This window comes from Callospermophilus lateralis, chromosome 6 (assembly GCF_048772815.1).
Source record: "Callospermophilus lateralis isolate mCalLat2 chromosome 6, mCalLat2.hap1, whole genome shotgun sequence".
NCBI classification, from domain to species: domain Eukaryota; kingdom Metazoa; phylum Chordata; class Mammalia; order Rodentia; family Sciuridae; genus Callospermophilus; species Callospermophilus lateralis.
In genome coordinates this window covers 126,586,286-126,603,595 of record NC_135310.1, presented here as the reverse complement: position 1 = coordinate 126,603,595, position 17,310 = coordinate 126,586,286, and the positions used below count along the sequence as shown (strand labels likewise).

General features: G+C 50.6%; 2 protein-coding genes across 6 annotated transcripts; both read right to left on the bottom strand.

Annotated features, from left to right (window-relative positions):
- Positions 1–254: 254 nt before the first annotated feature.
- On the bottom strand, positions 255–11,358 carry Ppp1r18 (protein phosphatase 1 regulatory subunit 18). Of its 4 annotated transcripts, none has more exons than XM_076859022.1 (4): positions 11,253–11,358; positions 8,316–9,972; positions 3,009–3,216; positions 255–1,135 (listed from the first exon to the last, which is right to left on the bottom strand). In XM_076859022.1, exons 2-4 carry the CDS (start codon positions 9,942–9,944, stop codon positions 1,116–1,118), a joined length of 1,857 nt encoding a protein of 618 aa, XP_076715137.1. In that variant the 5' UTR covers positions 9,945–9,972; positions 11,253–11,358; the 3' UTR covers positions 255–1,115. The 4 variants fall into 4 exon arrangements, with proteins under 4 accessions (XP_076715137.1, XP_076715135.1, XP_076715136.1 ...); XM_076859020.1 differs by lacking the exon at positions 11,253–11,358 and adding an exon at positions 10,998–11,238; XM_076859021.1 differs by lacking the exon at positions 11,253–11,358 and adding an exon at positions 10,751–10,989.
- A 594-nt stretch (positions 11,359–11,952) lies between these two features.
- Positions 11,953–14,911, bottom strand: Nrm (nurim). Of its 2 annotated transcripts, none has more exons than XM_076859023.1 (4): positions 14,779–14,911; positions 14,037–14,233; positions 13,305–13,481; positions 11,953–12,817 (listed from the first exon to the last, which is right to left on the bottom strand). In XM_076859023.1, exons 1-4 carry the CDS (start codon positions 14,909–14,911, stop codon positions 12,536–12,538), a joined length of 789 nt encoding a protein of 262 aa, XP_076715138.1. In that variant the 3' UTR covers positions 11,953–12,535. The 2 variants fall into 2 exon arrangements, with proteins under 2 accessions (XP_076715138.1, XP_076715139.1); XM_076859024.1 differs by having other exon boundaries at positions 14,788–14,911.
- Positions 14,912–17,310: the final 2,399 nt, after the last annotated feature.

Genomic DNA, 17,310 nt, shown 5'->3' with positions numbered 1-17,310 from the left:
TCCCAGTCCTTTTATTTTTATTTTTTGAGACAATGTCTCATTAAGTAGCTGAGGCTGGCCTAGAACTTGCAATCTCCTGCCTCAGCGTCCAGAGTCATTGGGATTACAGGTGTATACAGCCGTGCTTGACTTCCAGACTACTTTCTATGTCAGTGCCAGGTTCCTGGTTCATCCCCCTTCATTTTCCCCTCCCACATCCACTAAGTCTTCCCTTACAGGAACTGTTTTTTTTCCCCAAAGAAGCAGCAGAAGAGTCAGAGAAAGCTCCATTTTATTATAGAAAGTTAAAAAAAATGAACACAACAAAATTAAAGGAGCAATGGGAGAGGGGAAGTGAGTTGCCTCCTTAGTCACTCCACACCACTGCAATTCAAATCAATTGTGAATCATTAGGAGGGACAGAATTAAATATCTTTCAAAGGATACAGAGTTAAGATTCCTTGTCTTCCCTCCTGTGGGAAACTGAAACACAGTAATACTGAGCAAAGGTGGAAGAAGCCACACTCCCAGGTCATTCCCCATGAAAGGAATGACGGGGACAGGGGACAAAACTCCACCTGGACATGGCAAGTAGGTGTGGCTTGTAAACCTGGGACTTTACCAGGTGGGTCTTGGAGCTGGTAGGATTTGTAAACTAGGATATGGTCATGAGAAGAAGCAGGTAGCTGCAAACGAAGGGGGAACACGTGCCTGTGAATTCAGTGGGGTTAGTCTCCCAGGGCAATGAGTTCTTAAATCCTGAGGACTCTGCAGTTTGTGAAGAGTCAAGGAAAGCTGTGGGAAGAGTGTATCCTCTCATGGAGATGAGGGTTGCTCCATCTCCACACCCCAGGGAGTTCTATGCTCCTCCCAGGACCTGGTGGTTACTTTTGGGTCACCTAAGATGCTCCAGCCCATTGACCTCACCCATACTAGGGCACATCAGGGATTCTGGGTTAGGGTGGAAATTGGGCAATTGGCTTTGCCCCTAGAAACAGGATGGGGAAAGCAAGTCAGAAGATGTTGATTGCCTGTCCCTGCCAGGCTCATTTTCAGGGTCCTCTGCTTTGAATCATTAGGCTCCAGGATCTTCAGTTCTGGGAAGGAGGGAGGTATGTCCCCTAGTTGAAAGATGGTCACCGCCGGCAGGACTCATCTGTGGGAGAGGCGGTAATAAGGATAAAGCATGAGGGCTTCTGTGAATGAGGGCATCTGCCTCTGTTCTCCCCATCCCTTCCCCAACTGAAGGGCAGCTCACATGTTGGAAGTCCTGTATCTTCCATGTCTTGGGTACTTGTTGCCACCTGACTGCTTGCATTGAAGCCAGCTTTGAAATACTGGAACACTTCAACTCAGAGTAACCTCTGCTTCCAATTGTTTCTTTTCATCTATTCATTCATTTGGTCATTTATTCTAAAAGTGTCTACTAGGCTCCAGGTATGGGGATACTGTAGTGAACTCAAATGTCATAATCTGTCTTCACTACACTTTTCAGTTTAGTAACAAACCACCAGTAACAAACCATCCCTTAGCTTGGATTCTGTGCTAGGCATTCCCCTACATTCTTTTCAGTACTGCAGATTGAATCAAGTACTGTGCTACATCCCCAGCCCTTTTATTTTTTATTTGATGGTGCTGGGGATTGAACCTAGGGCCTTATGCATGTGAAGCAAGCACTCTATCAACTGAGCTATATCCCCAGCACTTATTTTTTATTTTGAGACACTGTCTCACTAAATTTCCCAGGGTGGCCTTGAATTTAGGATTCTCCTGCCTCAGCCTCCAGAATAGATGGGATTACAAGCATGCTGACACTACACCTGGCTATGTTAGGTCTTTTTTGTATGTGGGGACGGGGAAGGAGGATGCTGGGGATTGAATCCAGGGACACTTAACCACTAAGCCACATCCCCAGTCCTTTTCTATATATATATACATTTTTTAAAAATTTTTATTTTGTATCTATTCATTTTTTATGTGGTGCCAAGGATCAAACTCAATGCCTCACATATGCTAGGCAAGTGCTCTACCACTGAACCACAGCCACAGTCCCTTTTTTTATATTTTATTTAGAGACAGAGTCTTGCTGAGTTGCTTAGGGCCTCACTAATTTGCTGAGGCTGGCTTTGAACTTATGATTCTCCTGTCTCAGCCTCCAGAGCTGCTGGGATTACAGGCCTGTGCCACTGTGCCCAGCTAGGCATTCTTATACCTTGTCTAAACTCACAATAATCCCAGAATAAATAATTTAATATATAACTACTGGCCTAGGTGCTTCAAAAATTACTCAGTTCTTTCAAATTGCAGAGGGTACTTATTGTTGTTATTTTTGCAGTACTGGGGATTGAACTCGAGCCCTCCAATGTGCTAGGCAAGTACTCTACCACTGAGCTACACTCTCAGCCCCAGGAAGTGGTTATTATTTTTTTTTTAATAGAGGGGGGGGGAGAGAGAATTTTAATATTTATTTTTTAGTTTTCGGCAGACACAACATCTTTGTTTGTATGTGGTGCTGAGGATCCAACCCGGGCCACACGCATGCCAGGCGAGCGCTCTACCACTTGAGCCACATCCCCAGCCCAGAGGAGGTGGTTATTATTAACCTCATTTCATAAATGATAAACTGAGGCCAGAAGTCAGTTTCTCTGAGTTCACATCACAAGGAAGAGAACAGAATGAAATTCAAACTCAGCCTCTCTGACCCAATCCCTGTTTTTACCCAAACTGAAGAGCTCAGAAGGAGCCCTAGTTTTGAAATATCTAGAGTCAATGTGCGCTTCACTTCCCAGGACTTCAGTTTTCCCATCAGTTAAAGGACAGCATTGGTGGGGGGGGTGCTGGTTACGTAGCTCAGTGGTACAACGCTTGCCCAGGCCCTGAGTTCGATCCCCAGTACTGCAATAAGTAAACAAACGCATTGGGCTACAGGCCCAACCCAGCTCCTTCCAACCCTCCATTCCCTCCTGGACCGAGGTGTCCGCTCCAACACAAGGGGGCGCCCCGGGGTCGGCCGCGCCTCCTCCGCTTACCCACTATCAGGGCCTTGGTGCGCAGCCCGCCCTGGAGCTCAGGCTGCAACAGCAGCTCCTCCTCGTCCTCCTCGTCGTCTGGCTGGGCCATTGGAGGACTGGAAGCACTGGGGAGCTCGGGCTCCGGGCCTAGCTCCTCCAGTACCGAACTCTCAGAGGGGTATTGATATGTGGTCTCCAGGGCTGTCTCGCTGAAGGAGATCTTAAGCTGCAGGTGGGACGGAAAGGGGAAGGAGGCAGGCTCAGAATCCACAGCCCAGGGAAGCCCACAGGAGGAGTGGAAGGAGAGTGAGGTCTGGAATGAGGTACTCCACTGACTTTCCCTCGGACCATTCTGGGATTCAGTTTTCTTACAGCTCCCCAATCCTTCCCCTCTTTAATCACATAATTCAAAAAGGTCAAACTTTTGGCCTGTGTTTTGGCACGTGCCTGAGAGGCAGAAATGAATAACACAGGACTAAGGTCCCATGCCCTTAGTACTGCAGATTGAACCCAGTACTGTTCAATGGGAGGCAGAGGTGTAAAAAGAAATTAAAATAAAGGATTAAGTTAAATCCCTCTGATCAGAACTGAGCCTTTGGTCTGACTGGGGCAATCAGGTAGGCTTCCCAAAGGAGATGACATCTGAGCTGGCTAGGCAGGAAAAAGCTGGCTGGGGATGGAGTCCCAGGTAAAATCAAGGACAGTTACCTTGAGTTCCATACCCTTAACACTTGCTATACCCTGGGAAAACCCTGAACACCTTCCCCTTCCCACTTCTCTCCTATAGCTGGAGTAGACCCACTGCAGGGGGCCTAGGCCTGAGAAAGGATAGGAAACCAACAGCCAAGAGTTTCCTCAACACACAGGGGAGAAGATGAGCCCCTGAAAGGTGCAGCTGGGAGAAATGATAAGGGCAGAGAGGTAGGGGTGCAGACAGCACCAGAGGGATGGGCAGAGACAGAGGCAAAAGACCATAAAGGGGATAGAAAGCCCTTCATAAACAGGCCATCCCAAGTGCAGGTGAGCCCAGCTGTTCTTACTGCTTTTCTACCTATCCCCTTTGCCCTCTTAAGAAGCTCAAAGGGAAGGGGATGGTAGGATTAACTCTGGGAGCCAAAGGGATTAGGGAGAGAAACAGGAGGATTCCATGTGAGCTACTTGGAAAGGTCTAGATGACATACTCAGGCTGTCCCTGGCATCTGTTTGGGAAGACTTAGGGCTGGGGCCCTGCATCCCCTAGTCTCTATGTGAGTTGTGATGTGAGAAGGGTGGCTGGGGAAGAGGTTGCTGAGGTTGCTAAGGCTGTATGGGATGTGACACACGGGTCCCTATGGGAAGCTAAAACTTAGGGATTGTATGTGTCACTCCTTTGCTTCAAACCCTGCAATGGCTCCCCTTTTCACTTGACGCAGAACTAGAGCCACCCCAGCCACTTGGGAGGCTGAGGCAGGAGGCCTTTGAGGCCAACCTGGGCAACTTAGTGAGATAGGGTCTCACTAACAAAGAATTAAAAGTGATGGGATACAGTTTAGTAATTGAGTGTCCCTGGGTTCAATCCCCAGTACTTAAAAAAAAAAAAAAAAAAAAAAAAGCTAGCGTCTAATCAATGTCAATGTGCCAGTCCCCCTCCCTGACATTCTCCCCAACTCTAGTCACAATGGCCTGGTTTCTTCCAAGTCCACCAATGTACCAAGAGGTACATTCTGACCTCATGCCCTTTGTACTGAGGGAACACTCTCCCCCCTCAAGACTCTCTCCCTTCCTCTCACCCTATTCTGAAGCTGCTACATCCACTCCCCCCATTTCCTGACCCTCTAAGTTATAATTACCCAGTTCTGATTTTTTTCCATAATCACCTACTTGCTTCTAACTTATTAGAGGATATATAGTCATCCTACATATCTGTGGAGGACCCCTTTGTTTGGATACCAAAATACTCAAGTCCCTCATAAATGGTGTAATACTCCACATAACCTACATAAATTCTGCATATTTTAAATAATCTCTAGATAACTTATTTTGGGGGGGAGGCAACACCAGGGATAGAACCCAGGAGCACTTAATCACTGAGCCACATCCCCTTTTTAAATTTTTTTTTTTAGAGATAGGGTCTCACTAAGTGGCTTAGGGCCTCATTAACTTGCTGAGGCTGACTTTGAACTTGTGATCCTCCTGCCTCAGCCTCTGGAGCCCCTGGGATTACAGGCAGGCATGCGCCTGCACACCTGGCTTCTAGATAACTTTTAACACCTGATACAATGTAAATACTCTGTAAATAGTTGTTACATTTTCTAGGGAATAATGACAAGAAAAAAAAAAAAGTCCCTAGATGCTCAGTACAGATGTAATTTTTTTCTGAATATTTCTTTTTTAAAAATATTTTTTTAGTTGTTGGATGGATTTTATTGTCTTATTCTTTTTTAAAAAAAAATTTAGTTGTAGTTGGACACAATACCTTTATTTCACTTATTTATTTTTATGTGGTGCTGAGGATCAAACCCAGGGTCTTGCACGCTGTACCGCTGAGCCACAACCCCAGCCCAATTGTCTTTATGCTTATGTGGTGCTGAGGGTTGAACCCAGTGCCTCATGTATGCTAGGCGAGCACACTACCACTGAGCCAAAACCCCAACCCATTTTCTGAATATTTCTGATCCATACTTGGTTGAACCCAGGGACATTGAACCCTTAGAGACAGAGGGATGGCTGTACTTATTTATTATACTTGTGTTTGATGTTGAAAGCAACTTGGAAATTGTTTCAATGCAAAAGGGTTTGTTCAGACCTCAGATGAGGCTCCAACAGACCAAGACTATGGGGTGGACAACATTGGGGATAGTCCAATCTGTACACACTTGACCCCCAGTCCACATCTATGGAAATGCTGGTAGAATCAAGTGACAACAGCCAGACTGCTTATATCCAAACTACTCAAAAGGGATCCTTTCAGATTTTGTTACTGTTATCAAAATTTCTGGGAACCCATTTCTGCTTCCATATTCCATTTTGGGATAACAATCTCTGTAGTTTATTATCCACTCTGCAAGAGGATTCATTTGATTTGCTCAGCTTGTTTGTCCCCTCCTGCCTTGCTTCTAACCGCCCCCCCACCACCACTACCAATCTTCTGACAGGGCTTCTCAGGAATGCACAGCCTGCAGGAGGTGGGGGACGGACAGGGAGGGAGGTGACTCATTCACTCCTCTCCCATCAGCTATATAAGGTCACAAGGGGGGCAGGGAGGGAGGGGCAGGTCTCTCAGCCAGAGGGGCCTCTGGGGAAGGGGACCAGTCACAACCCATCCCTTGGGCTCAACAGCAGGGCTGGGATTTCTCTCCTGATGCAGGGATGTTTGATGGAAGTTGCCAGCAAACATGAGTTATTTAGGGAAAGTGGGGGTGGGGATGGGTCCTCCTATCCCTGAGCCAGTGGGTTGGGACAGTGAGCAGGGACAGGGCACACCAGTCCTTGAGAAGCAGGGCCCTGAGAGAGGGGAGAAGGTCTGAAAGAGGACAGAGGGTGACTGGGTGTAGGGAACTCTGCTGCTTCTTCCCCACCCCCATTGAAACACGGCTGGACTGCTTCCTTATTCTCTCACCACATCCTGAGCACAGTTCTGGCAGGCCCATGGCCTAGAGTTCCCCACTCAGCCCCACCAGCCTTCCGGCCCCCACCCCAGGCTTCCTGTTTGGGCGATCTGCTTCCGGCCCCCTACTCCCTGACCTAGGTATGGTCACCATCACTGGTCCTGCTCTGCACTGGGTTCCTGGTTCTCTTCAGATACTCCCTGAGCTTCAGGGTCCAAAGCTTCATGCCTCCCTCTGTTCATTCCCCAAAGGCACAAGCCTCCTCCTGGAAGCACTAGCCAACCTCAGTAGGAAGTGACTTTTCTGAACACCTCAGCCTAGGAGAATTTCCTGTCCTCCCTCCTTTGTATCTGCCCATCACTGAAGGAAAAGGGCCAGAGTGTCAGAGGTCTCAGGTAGATTCCCAGGTACCAGGGCTCAGGGATGGGAGCTTCAGTTTCTGTGAAGATGAACTCGGATCCAGTGCCTCCCCCTAGAGCTTCACCTAGATCTTTAGTCCTTGTGGTTTCTCACTGACATTAAGGATTTAAAAAAAAAAAAAAAAAAAAGGTGTTAACACATGGGATAAGGATGAGATGGGTTTTCCCAAACTCTGGGGAGATTCATGTTAGAAGGATAGACTTTTAGCTCTGAGACCTCTGATTGAGACCTCTCTCCTAGAGATTTTCAAGCTACAAACTAATTGATGTGTATAGGGATGGAGTTGAGCCAGGACCAGAAGTCAGCCTGGCTGCTCACATTTCCCTGCATGTCCTTGTTCAAGTCTAACCTCTGATCTATTAGCCTCAGTTTCCCCGCCCTGTCCTCAACTCCCACTGTACCCCAGCCAGTCCGAGCTCGGTGCCTTGGAAAGCACTTCTCTCTTTTTCTACCCCAAGGGGAGGGAGAGGGCAGGGTGTCAGGAAGAAAGGGGAAAACCATGGCTGAGCCAGTTCTGGGAGGGAGGGAAAGCCCAGGGAGGAAGGACAGAGGAGCGGGGGGTGGGGGCATTTGGGAAGAGGAGAAGGCTTTTCTTGTCCCAAGAGAGAAGGGAGCACTGTCTGAAGCAGTGGCCCAGCTGGGGGTGTGCAACCCCGAGGTCACCCTGTTCAAATGGCCTCTGTGTATGCCTCTCCCATGGGGCAGACTTGGGGTTCAAAAGCCTTCTCTCTGCTTTTTAGCCAGCCCTTCCCATCACCCCTCCTCCCTCTATCCTAGGATGTCCCCACTCAGCTCTGCCTTCCTCTTCCTAGGGTGATGAGACCTTCCCCCCACTCAATGCTTCCTGCCTTTTCTCTGTAGAGCCCAGACCCTTGTCTTCCGCCTCCCAAGCCTGCTGCCTCCACATTCTCTCCTCTCCAAAGCTGAGCTTTCACCCTGGCAAACTGCCCTCTTTTCCCACCACATGGGCCTGGGTGGGTTTGCAGACTCAGAGGAAAGGAAAGAAAGGTCTATGGTGGTGGTGGGGACACAACCCAGAGCCTGAGGGTAGGGAGAATGAGCAGCCTGGGCACACCCTGAAAATGACACACCCGGGCACAGTGGTTGATTGCTGGGCAGGCTCTTGGGGTTCCAAAATGAATGGCAAAGGAGGGCTACCAGAGGAAGGGTGTGTGTGCAGAGGGAGGAAGGGAGGTGGCAGGAATTAACAAGAATAGAGGAAGACAAGAATACAGGGTATAAAAAAGCAAGAAAGACCAGAGTCCAGAGAGAATTGACAAGTGGATTTCTAAGAAGTCTGGCTTGGCTGCTCCCCTACCTGTTTGTGATGTCTTTCAGGGGACCCCTTGACAAGGCAGCTGCGGCTGAGACGAAGGTAGCCCCCAAGAACCAAGATCTCTTCAGCAGTAGGGTACCGCTTCTTCCCAGCCCCAGGAACTGCAGCATCACCTGTGGCTGGGGCAGCTGGAGTGGCTGGGCTTGCAGTAGGCATAGAGCGCCTGGGGTTGACTGTGAAGGTGTGTCCACTGCGGCGGGGGGCCCCCACCCCTGGCCCTGCCTTCACCCCATAAAACAGACGGCTCATGAGGGGATCCCCAGGAGGCTGGGGAGCGCTTGGGGCTAGGGGTGGGGGAGACAGAGGGGCTGATGGTGGGGGCCTGAGTTCCACTGCTTCCTCTTCCTGCTGTCTCGAGCCTCCTCCGGTCCCAGCGTCCTCTGGTGGGAGGGGGGAGGGGACGGAACAGTGGTTCTGCAGGGCTCTCAGAGGCCTGCTCTGAGCCCCCGACTCCTCCTTCTCAGCCTCCCCTTCTCCGGCCTCTATACTAGGAGGCCCCAGATGCCTCTCAACAGACTCTGGAGATTCTGATTTCTGAGTTTGAGTCTCTATATATGTGGGTGTCCACTCTCGAGCCTTCCCAGAATTCAGGGTCCATTTCCATCCTTCAGTTGTCTTCAAGCCCCTCTCACCATCCTCCACAGGGCTGGGCCTCTGTTCTGCTGTCTCCACTCTTCTGGAGATGTTGTCATGAGCCTCCCTTGTTAGGGTCTCTGATAACTCTGTAATCTCTTCTGGGGTCATCCCTTGAATTGTCCTCTCTTCTTTTCTCCTACATTGATCCAAACAGTCTTTTCTGTCTTCTGAGCTCAGTCTCCACTCGAATGCCTCCAGTTGTACTAAACTCTGTTCCTGAGACTCTCTGGAGTCAGGCCTCCATTTATGAGCCTCTGTCAGGCCCAACTTCTGGTTGCCAGACTCCCCTGGGCTCAGTCTACTTTCCATCACCTCTTTTCTCCTGGGACTTTGTTCTCCAGGCTCCGCTAGCCTCATACTCCGTTCTGGAGTTTCTCCAAGACTTAGCTTCCATTTTTGTGCTTCTGACAGCCTTGAGCTTCTGTCTACCACCTCTCCTGGGCTTTGCCTCCAGTCTCTAGTCTCCAAAGGCCTGGGACTTGACTCTTGGGCTCCTCCTATCCCGAGCCTCCTCTCTCTGACTTCCCTGGGACTTAGCCTCTCTTCTCTTGACTCTCTTCCCTTGGGGCTCTGATCCCTTGAATTCCCAGGGCTGGGTCTCCGATCTCGGGCCTCCAGAGACCCAGCCTTTCTCTCAGCAAGCAGCTCTTCATTCCGCTGCTGCTGCTGCTGCTGCTGCTGCTGCTGTTGCCGCTCCTGCCGAATGAATCGGTTCTGGTGCACTGGCCCAATGGCCTCCAGAAGAACAGCGGACTCGTCTGGGTCTGGAGGTCCAGCCTCTGAAGTCCCAGACATAGGGCTAGGCTCCCCAGGAGACAGGCTAAGCTTGGCCCGGCGGCGCTCCAGAAGTCCTCGTTTCCAGGCTGGCATCTGGGACAGGCGATCCAGCTCTGCCTTCTCCCGGCCACGAACTGCTGCCTCCTCCTGCCGACGCCGGGCTAGCAGCTGTAGCTTCCAGTCTGGGATAGTGGCCATGGTCTCCGGGAGGTGAGGGTAGGGAACGCTGGGGACAGACAACCGGAAGAGAGGCTTCAGAGAGGCCCAAGGGGTGAGACTGGGTTGTGGGGAGGAAATGGAGGATTGAGGTGGGATACAGAGAAGGGCAGAGGAGCTGGGGATGAGGTCAGAGGGAAAGGGATAAGAAGAAGGACAGAAAAATGGGGACGAGAAGCTGTTCAACCAAGTTGAGGGGAGGTGATGTGAAAGGAAGTCAAAATTTAAAGGCAGGAGCCAGATTGGATAGTAAAGGGTTAATGAGTATTAAAGATAGTTTCAATAATGTAAGGAGAGAAAAGGGCTAAAAGAAAGCTGGGGTGAAAGAGATGAGAGAAAGAATGGCTGGGGTTTAGAGGGGACCGGGTACGGGAGAGGCTGCCTCAACGACACTGGCGGGAGGTGAGAATGGGAAGGAAAAACGGGGAATCCCGCCAGAGAGGGATAGACGGGATCTGAGGGGATTCGGGAAGGTAAGGAAAAGTGGAGAGTGAAAAGGGGAGAAGGGGAATTCAGGGGGCAATGGTTAAGGGAGCGCCGCGGCAGCAGGCCGGCGGGTCTCAGCGCGGGCCCCAAAGATCCCGGCTCCTTTCCCGGCTAGGTTCGGGCCCCGCCTCTCGGGCCCTCCAGCCCCCACCCCTCCGCCATGCACTCCGCCCCCAAGGCGGGTCAGGGGAAATACCCTCCCTGGGGGACTTTTGGAACACGGGCGACTGCGATGCCATCACGTTCCCAGAACCCTGGCGTCCACCCCCATCCATCCGATCACTACCGTCAGCCTCCCCCACCGGCTGAGCCCCTGGACTCAGGCATGCTGAAGACCGGATCCACGCCTCTTCGGTCCTGAGCCTGCAAGTCCGTGGCTGGCTCCCTGCTCTCATGGAACCCTGACATAGCAAGCCATCCCCACCCGGCGCGGTCAGCAGACAATCTCGGCACAAAGAGGAGACAGCCCAAGGTCCGGGATTCGGACGGGAGCGGGGACGGGAGCAAGAAGACACCCCTGTCCCCAAGTCAGTCCCTCAGTCAACTCACACGTTCCCGGGGGAGGGGATGCGGGGAGCCAGGCGTCCGGAGAGAGGAGGAGAGAGGAAGAGGAGGAGAGAGGTAGCGAGGGAGATCCGGAGACTAGAGGGAGGGGTGAAGGGAGGGAGAGGAGGAGGCAAAGAGGAGGAGGGACAGAGACAGAGACCAGGGGGCCGGGCGGGGGGCGGCGACAGCTTTGTCTAAGGACAATGCAGAGAGGAAAGGGGGCGCAGGGCGGAGCCCGAGGAGGGGGCGGGGCCTCACTTCCATCCACCGCGCGTGGGACTCTTCTCTGGGACTCCCCTGTTTCTGTGGCAATCACGGGTTCTCGGCTCTCAGACCCCAGGGCCCCTCAACAGCTTCCCGCCCTGTAGTCCAGAACCTTGGTGTCCAGACCCCCGCCCCCACCCAGCTCCCCAACCCAGGGCGGCGGCCCGTGAGTCAGGCCCCTCTAGGGACTCGGGGAGGAAGCGCCAGCTGCTGCGAACCGGGCCCGCCCTTCCCATCTCTGGCCGCTCCTCCCCACGTTTTTGCCTTCCCGGGCCAGCCTTTGTTGCTGTGGGTCGAGGGCCGTCTCCAGACAGGAGGAGGTCTGTAGGGAAGGAGGCTGCAGGAGCAGTGCTCAGAAGCAAATGGCTTTGGAAGCTCTCTTCCCTTCCAGAGCTGCGGTCCCCTCCGTTTTTAGTTTTACCCTGTCTCCTTTGCGTCTCCGGTTCTGCAGCGGGAAAACTGGGGTATTTGGAGGAAGCAGGACTGGGCAGCTTGGAGGTGGGGGTGAGCCCATGGAGCTTGGCTGCAGCCCAGAGAGTAGCCAGTGGGTGAGGTGGCTCCCAAACTGAGCTTGGTGCTCCCAGGCTCTGGCTCGCCTTCCCAAACTCAGCCCTGTAGATTGAGACGTCGCAGAGTAAAGAATACACATGTAGAAAAACGAGGCTTTTATTTTCCTGCAGCAAGTGCTTCTCAGGAGAGCAGGGAACCCCAAGTCACCCAAGTTAAGAGCAGGAGAATCCGCTCCACTAGGTTGCTGTGGCGAGGGTTGCAGGGGAGAGGGGGGGTAGTGGGATTCAGCCCTGGGGCGGAGCCTTGGGAGGTGGAGAGACTAGGGTAGGAGTGGAGAGCATGACTGGAGTCTAGACCGGGCGGCCACTACTGGCAACTTGCAGACAGATTCTGGCCCAGGAGTGGAAGCTGGAGATGGAGAAGGGGATCCCTGAGGCACAGAGATGAATAAGAGTGCCAGGGAAGCAGTCAGGGCAGACCCATTTCCTTGTGAGGAGGCAGGTCAGGCCCTAAACTGTGAGGAGGGGAATGAAGTCTACACCCTCTGTTCCTGGCTGGTGAGAACTGGACCTTGGAATCTAGTGGCCAAAACTCAGAATTTAGGGTATGGAGCTGGACTGGAGGAATGAAGTCTCAAGCAGTAGAAGGGACAGCTCCTTCAGTCCATGGGGTTGAGCCTCAGGTCTGAAGCTATCAGGGCCTGGGATGTTAAGGATTTGAATTTGAGGAATAGAGAAAGTACAGGGCTTGGAATCAGAGTTAACTCCTCATTCTGTCTCCCCATCTTGGGGCCGGGAGAGCAGGTGAAGTTTTCTTTGTAGCTGAGCCCGGAGGTAGCGGAGGTCTTGCTGGTCAAGCCCATGAGCTAGGCCCAGATAGAGGGTAAGAAGGAGAGCAAGGAGGAGGCGGTCAGTGCCCAGAGTGGGTACCACCCACAGCACAGTCAGCAGCTCCACACACACTGGGTGGCGCAGGTGAGAAAAGAGCCTCAGAGCTCGGGGAGACTTCAGTGCCAGAGGCTCACCCAAGCCCAGCACATGGTAGTAGACCTAAGAGAAGGAGAATGGCTTAGAAATGGAGTCAAACCCTTTTTCCAATTTAGCTGTTTCTTTCTCTTTCTTCCAGGCACCACCCTCCTGGAAATCAGGCCCAAGAACCTCATTCTGAGACTCCACCCCCTGACCCTGATCTCTGATTCATGTGACTTCCCCAGACCCAGGATACCCATGGATGCTGGCCTTTGAGGAGCCACTCTTATAAGAAGAGAGAGACTGGGGATATAGCTCAGCTGGTAGAATGCTTACCTTGCATGCACAAGGAAGGCCCTGGGTTTGATCCCCAGCACCACAAAAAGAAAAAAAAAAAAAAAAAAAGAGATCCCTAGCACAGAAAAAGAAAAAAGAAAGAGAGAGAGGAGAGGATAAAAAGCAAGGGAGAAGGTAGAATAGCAGGGGGGCAGGCAGGTGGAAGAGGAAAATCTTTGGAAAGAATTCTAAATGGGGTCAGAGGTCTTAGGTAGGGATTTGGAAGCCTCACCTGTTTGAGGCCCATGAGCTCAGCGTAGTCAAAGACGAGAAGAATGCTGAAGATGAGGAGCCAGGAAATGACGTGGAGCACAAAGCAGAGGAGGGGCACCCAGGTGGCCCATGGCTCTGCCCGAGCCTCCCACAACACTGGGCCTCTGGGTACAGGTTCCCAGTACCGCATCACCAACTGGAGAAGGATGAGGAACTAAGAATCCCAGCAGCCAACCTGCCTACTTTTAAGAAACCCAGACCCAGAGCCTGTTCCCCTTTCCCATTTATGAGGGTGCTGAGTAAACTCCCATGAAAGTGAGGATGACCTGTATCCACACTGAGGATTTACAGAATGGATAGGGATTTATAGAATGGATGGGGATGACCTGATAGGTGCCTGATAATACTAGGCACTCAAAGAGAAGATAGGTAACTGCTAAATGAAAAGCAAGCTTTCTCTTGAAACCTAGGGAGGTGGTTTCAAAGAAATGGTAGGACTGAAAAGGAATTAAGGAGGGGATTTCAAGCAGGATAATGTGAACAAAGTTGCAAAGGTGAAAATGCACATCTTGTGCTTAGGGAATGACAAGTACACCCTTCTTGATAAAAAGTAGGATATGTGCCATGAAGGGATAGAAGCTAAGATTAGCATTCTCAGTTCTCTTCTCAAAATCATAGTTTGCTTCTCCAGTCCAGGGGGTGCCTCCCACAGATTGTCTCCCTTGGGGACTCAGATGCCATGTCCTCATACCTGCAAGGCCAGAGCAGTGCATGCCACATACAGTGACCTCTGAAGGACCCCAAAGTACTGGGATGTCCATGCCTTCACTGTCTCAGTCGCCATGAGGCTGTGCTGCCCAACAAAGAGTAGCAGGAGCCCCAGATCCCAAGCCAGGGAGGCAAGTACACTGCGGTCCTTCAGGGCAGCCAGCCATCCCTGGCGGGCATCTGGAGGAGTTGAAGGAGAAAGGGACAAAACATCAAGAAGATAAATAGAAAGTCTCCCCTTACCCTCATTTCCCATTGGGGTCCCAGACCATGTCCCTTAATGGTTTCAAAGCGTTAATGTTTTCCATCTAGGCTGGCCCCTCTCACTTTACCATCCCTTGTATTTCTCCCTCTTCCCTAGGCCTCTGTCAGACCTGGGAAAGAGAATTCATAGAAAAATGCATGTTGGATTGTCACTAAAAGCATGGCTGGAGAGGATTCTCTGGATCGCCCCTTTGTAACACTTCCCTCTCCGCAGTTTTCTCTACAAAATACTTTTCTTAGAATATTGTCTATAGCCCTTTCCCTCCCGCTCAGTCTTTAGTTTCACGGTTCGCCAAACCGTTCCTATGGTCCCTCTACCCTGCAGCTTTTGAGCAGCTTTCGCGATTCCAGTTCCCTCGCTCAGACTTCCACTGTCATTTGTCTCCAAGCTCCGCCCTCGCACCCTTTTCTCCGGCTCCACCTCCCTGTTTCAAAGCTAGTACTCGATTCCTCCCGCTCACCCGGACTACCGGAATCCGGGATCCCTCCGAGAAGTGGTCGAAGGGAGGTAAAACGCACGAACTCCACTCCAGTGCCAAAGGCCAGGATGAAAGAAGCAAGGGCAGCTGGCACCAGCAGTAGTGCAGGGGCCATGGCGAGAAATGGAGGGGTGGGGAAAGGGGCGGGTTTGGGATTCCCGCGGCAGCAGGCCCCGCCCCCCGCCCGAGGACACGCCTAGGAGGGCGGGGCTCCTGCACGCAGACACCGGGTTTCCGGCTCGCCCGCGCGCGCGGCTTTCCCCGCCCGAAGGCGGTGCAGAAGCTGGGGTTCGTTTCCCGAGCTTGCGAGGTCCGCGTCACAGAAGGGAATGTTAGAACCCCCAGGGAAGTGGTAAGGACAGCAGTTCTGCAGCCACCCACTTGGATTGACTCCCAGTTGGGCTAGTTTTCCCATCGAAAAAAATGAAGACAGTTCCTCTCTGGCAGTTGTGGAAACAGAACTTTAGGAGCCCCCTTTTCGACTGGGCTCGGTGGCTGGCTCCCGTAATTCCCCCGACATGAGAGGTTGAGGCTAGAGGATCGCAAATTCGAGGCCAGCCATGGCACTTTAGTGAGACAGGATATAGCGCAGTGGTATAGCGCCCTGGGTTCTATCCCCAGTTCAGCATTAAAAAAAAAAAAAAAACAACTCTTTAATTTAGCCATAACTGGAAAACAATGGGGACTAACATTACAAATCCTCAGTTAAGACTTCAATAATGAACGACGAGAGAACGGATTTTGACCCAGGGGAGAACCTCAAGCTCTGAATCACCTATTACATCTTGTAAGATTGGTTTGTTTGGGGTACTAGGGATTGAATCCAGGGGCGCATCAACACTGAGCTACATCCCTAACCCATTTTATTTTTTGAGACAGGGCCTTGCCAAGTTGCTTAGGATTTTGCTAAACTGCTGAGGCTTGCTTTGAATTTTCAGTTCTTCTGCCTCAGCCTCCCAAACTGCTGGGATTACAGGCCTGGACCAGTTTGGTTTTTGGTACCGGGGATTGAACTCAGAGGCACACAACCACTGAGCCACATCCTTATTTTATTTAGAGACATGGTCTCACGGTGTTGCTTAACACCTTGCTTTTGCTGAGGCTGTTTTTGAACTCGCGATCATCCTGCCTCAGTCTCTCAAGCTGCTGAGATTACAGGTGTGCGCCACGGCGCCTGGCTATTTTGTTACTAATTATTTATTTTGCAATGCTGGGGATGAACTCGGGCTCCCACAAGAAGGGCAAAACTCAACCTCTAAGCTACATTATCAGCCTCTAATAAGTGGCAAAGATTGTAACCATGTTAGTAAAACTGTTAAAATATTTGTGGTGCAAAACTATTAATTTATTACAGTTGTAAACTAAGTAATTTTATACAAGCTTGTAATAATTGACACTGACTTTATTCTGCAACTTCATTAGTTTGACTCCACTAAGGTCTTTTAACATTTCCTATAGACTGCTTATAATTACCTACAGATTAATATTAATGTCTAAAAAGCAAATTACAAGTAAACTTCATCAGGGGCTGTGGTTGTAGCTCAATGTTAGAGCACTTGCCTAGCACTTCTGAGGCACTGGGTTCAATCCTCAGCACCACATAAACATAAATAAAGAGATATATATAAAGTTCATCAGACTTAAAGATCATATAGTAAGTAACTATGTACATATATGGACCTTAGTTATCATTAAGCTTACTCTCTGTGCAGGGTGAGATGGCCAATGCCTGTAATCCCAGTGATTTGGGAAGCTGTGACAGCTCCCAAATTGGAGGCCAGCCTCCGCAATTTAACAAGGCCCTAAGCAACTTAGCAAGAGACCCTGTCTCAAAAACAAGTGAACGAATAAACCAACAAACTCACTCCCTCAACTTTTATTGCACGAGATGAGAGTTAGAGAAAGCTGTTAATCTTGTGGGTAAAGGGATGTGAAAACTGCTAAAGAGCACTAAGGAACCTCCCACAGGCTCTGCATTCCTCCTTCCCTCTCAAGAGATCAGTATTCCCATATTCCTCTGCATCAATGCCATCATATATATTGCACCAAACATAGACTCACTCTCCACCCTGCTTTCTGCATAGGAAAGTGGTCCTGAATGGACTACACCAACGAAGGTCACAATACTTACTCAGGAAGTCCTTTCTCTCACATAACTGCTCTCATCTTTTTTGAGTTCAGGCTGTAGCAGAGCTGTGGACACTGCAATATTGTTTAAGATTTCCCTAAACCCTATTTACTTCTTTGAATTATAAACACTTCCCCCAGATTTTCTAATACAATTGTACCATCGATTTCCTACTAGGATTGTGACAAATAGATATTATACAAAGCAATGTGCTAAAGTATGGGATTCATTGAAAGTGTAAGAAAAGATTCCTATCGTTATTCTCTAGAAGTTTAAATTGACCAATTAGAAAGAAGTCCAACCCCCCCCCCCCTTTATTTTTGGTATCAGGGATTGGACTCAGTTTAACTCAGCTGAGTCACATCCCCAGCCCTTTTTTATATTTT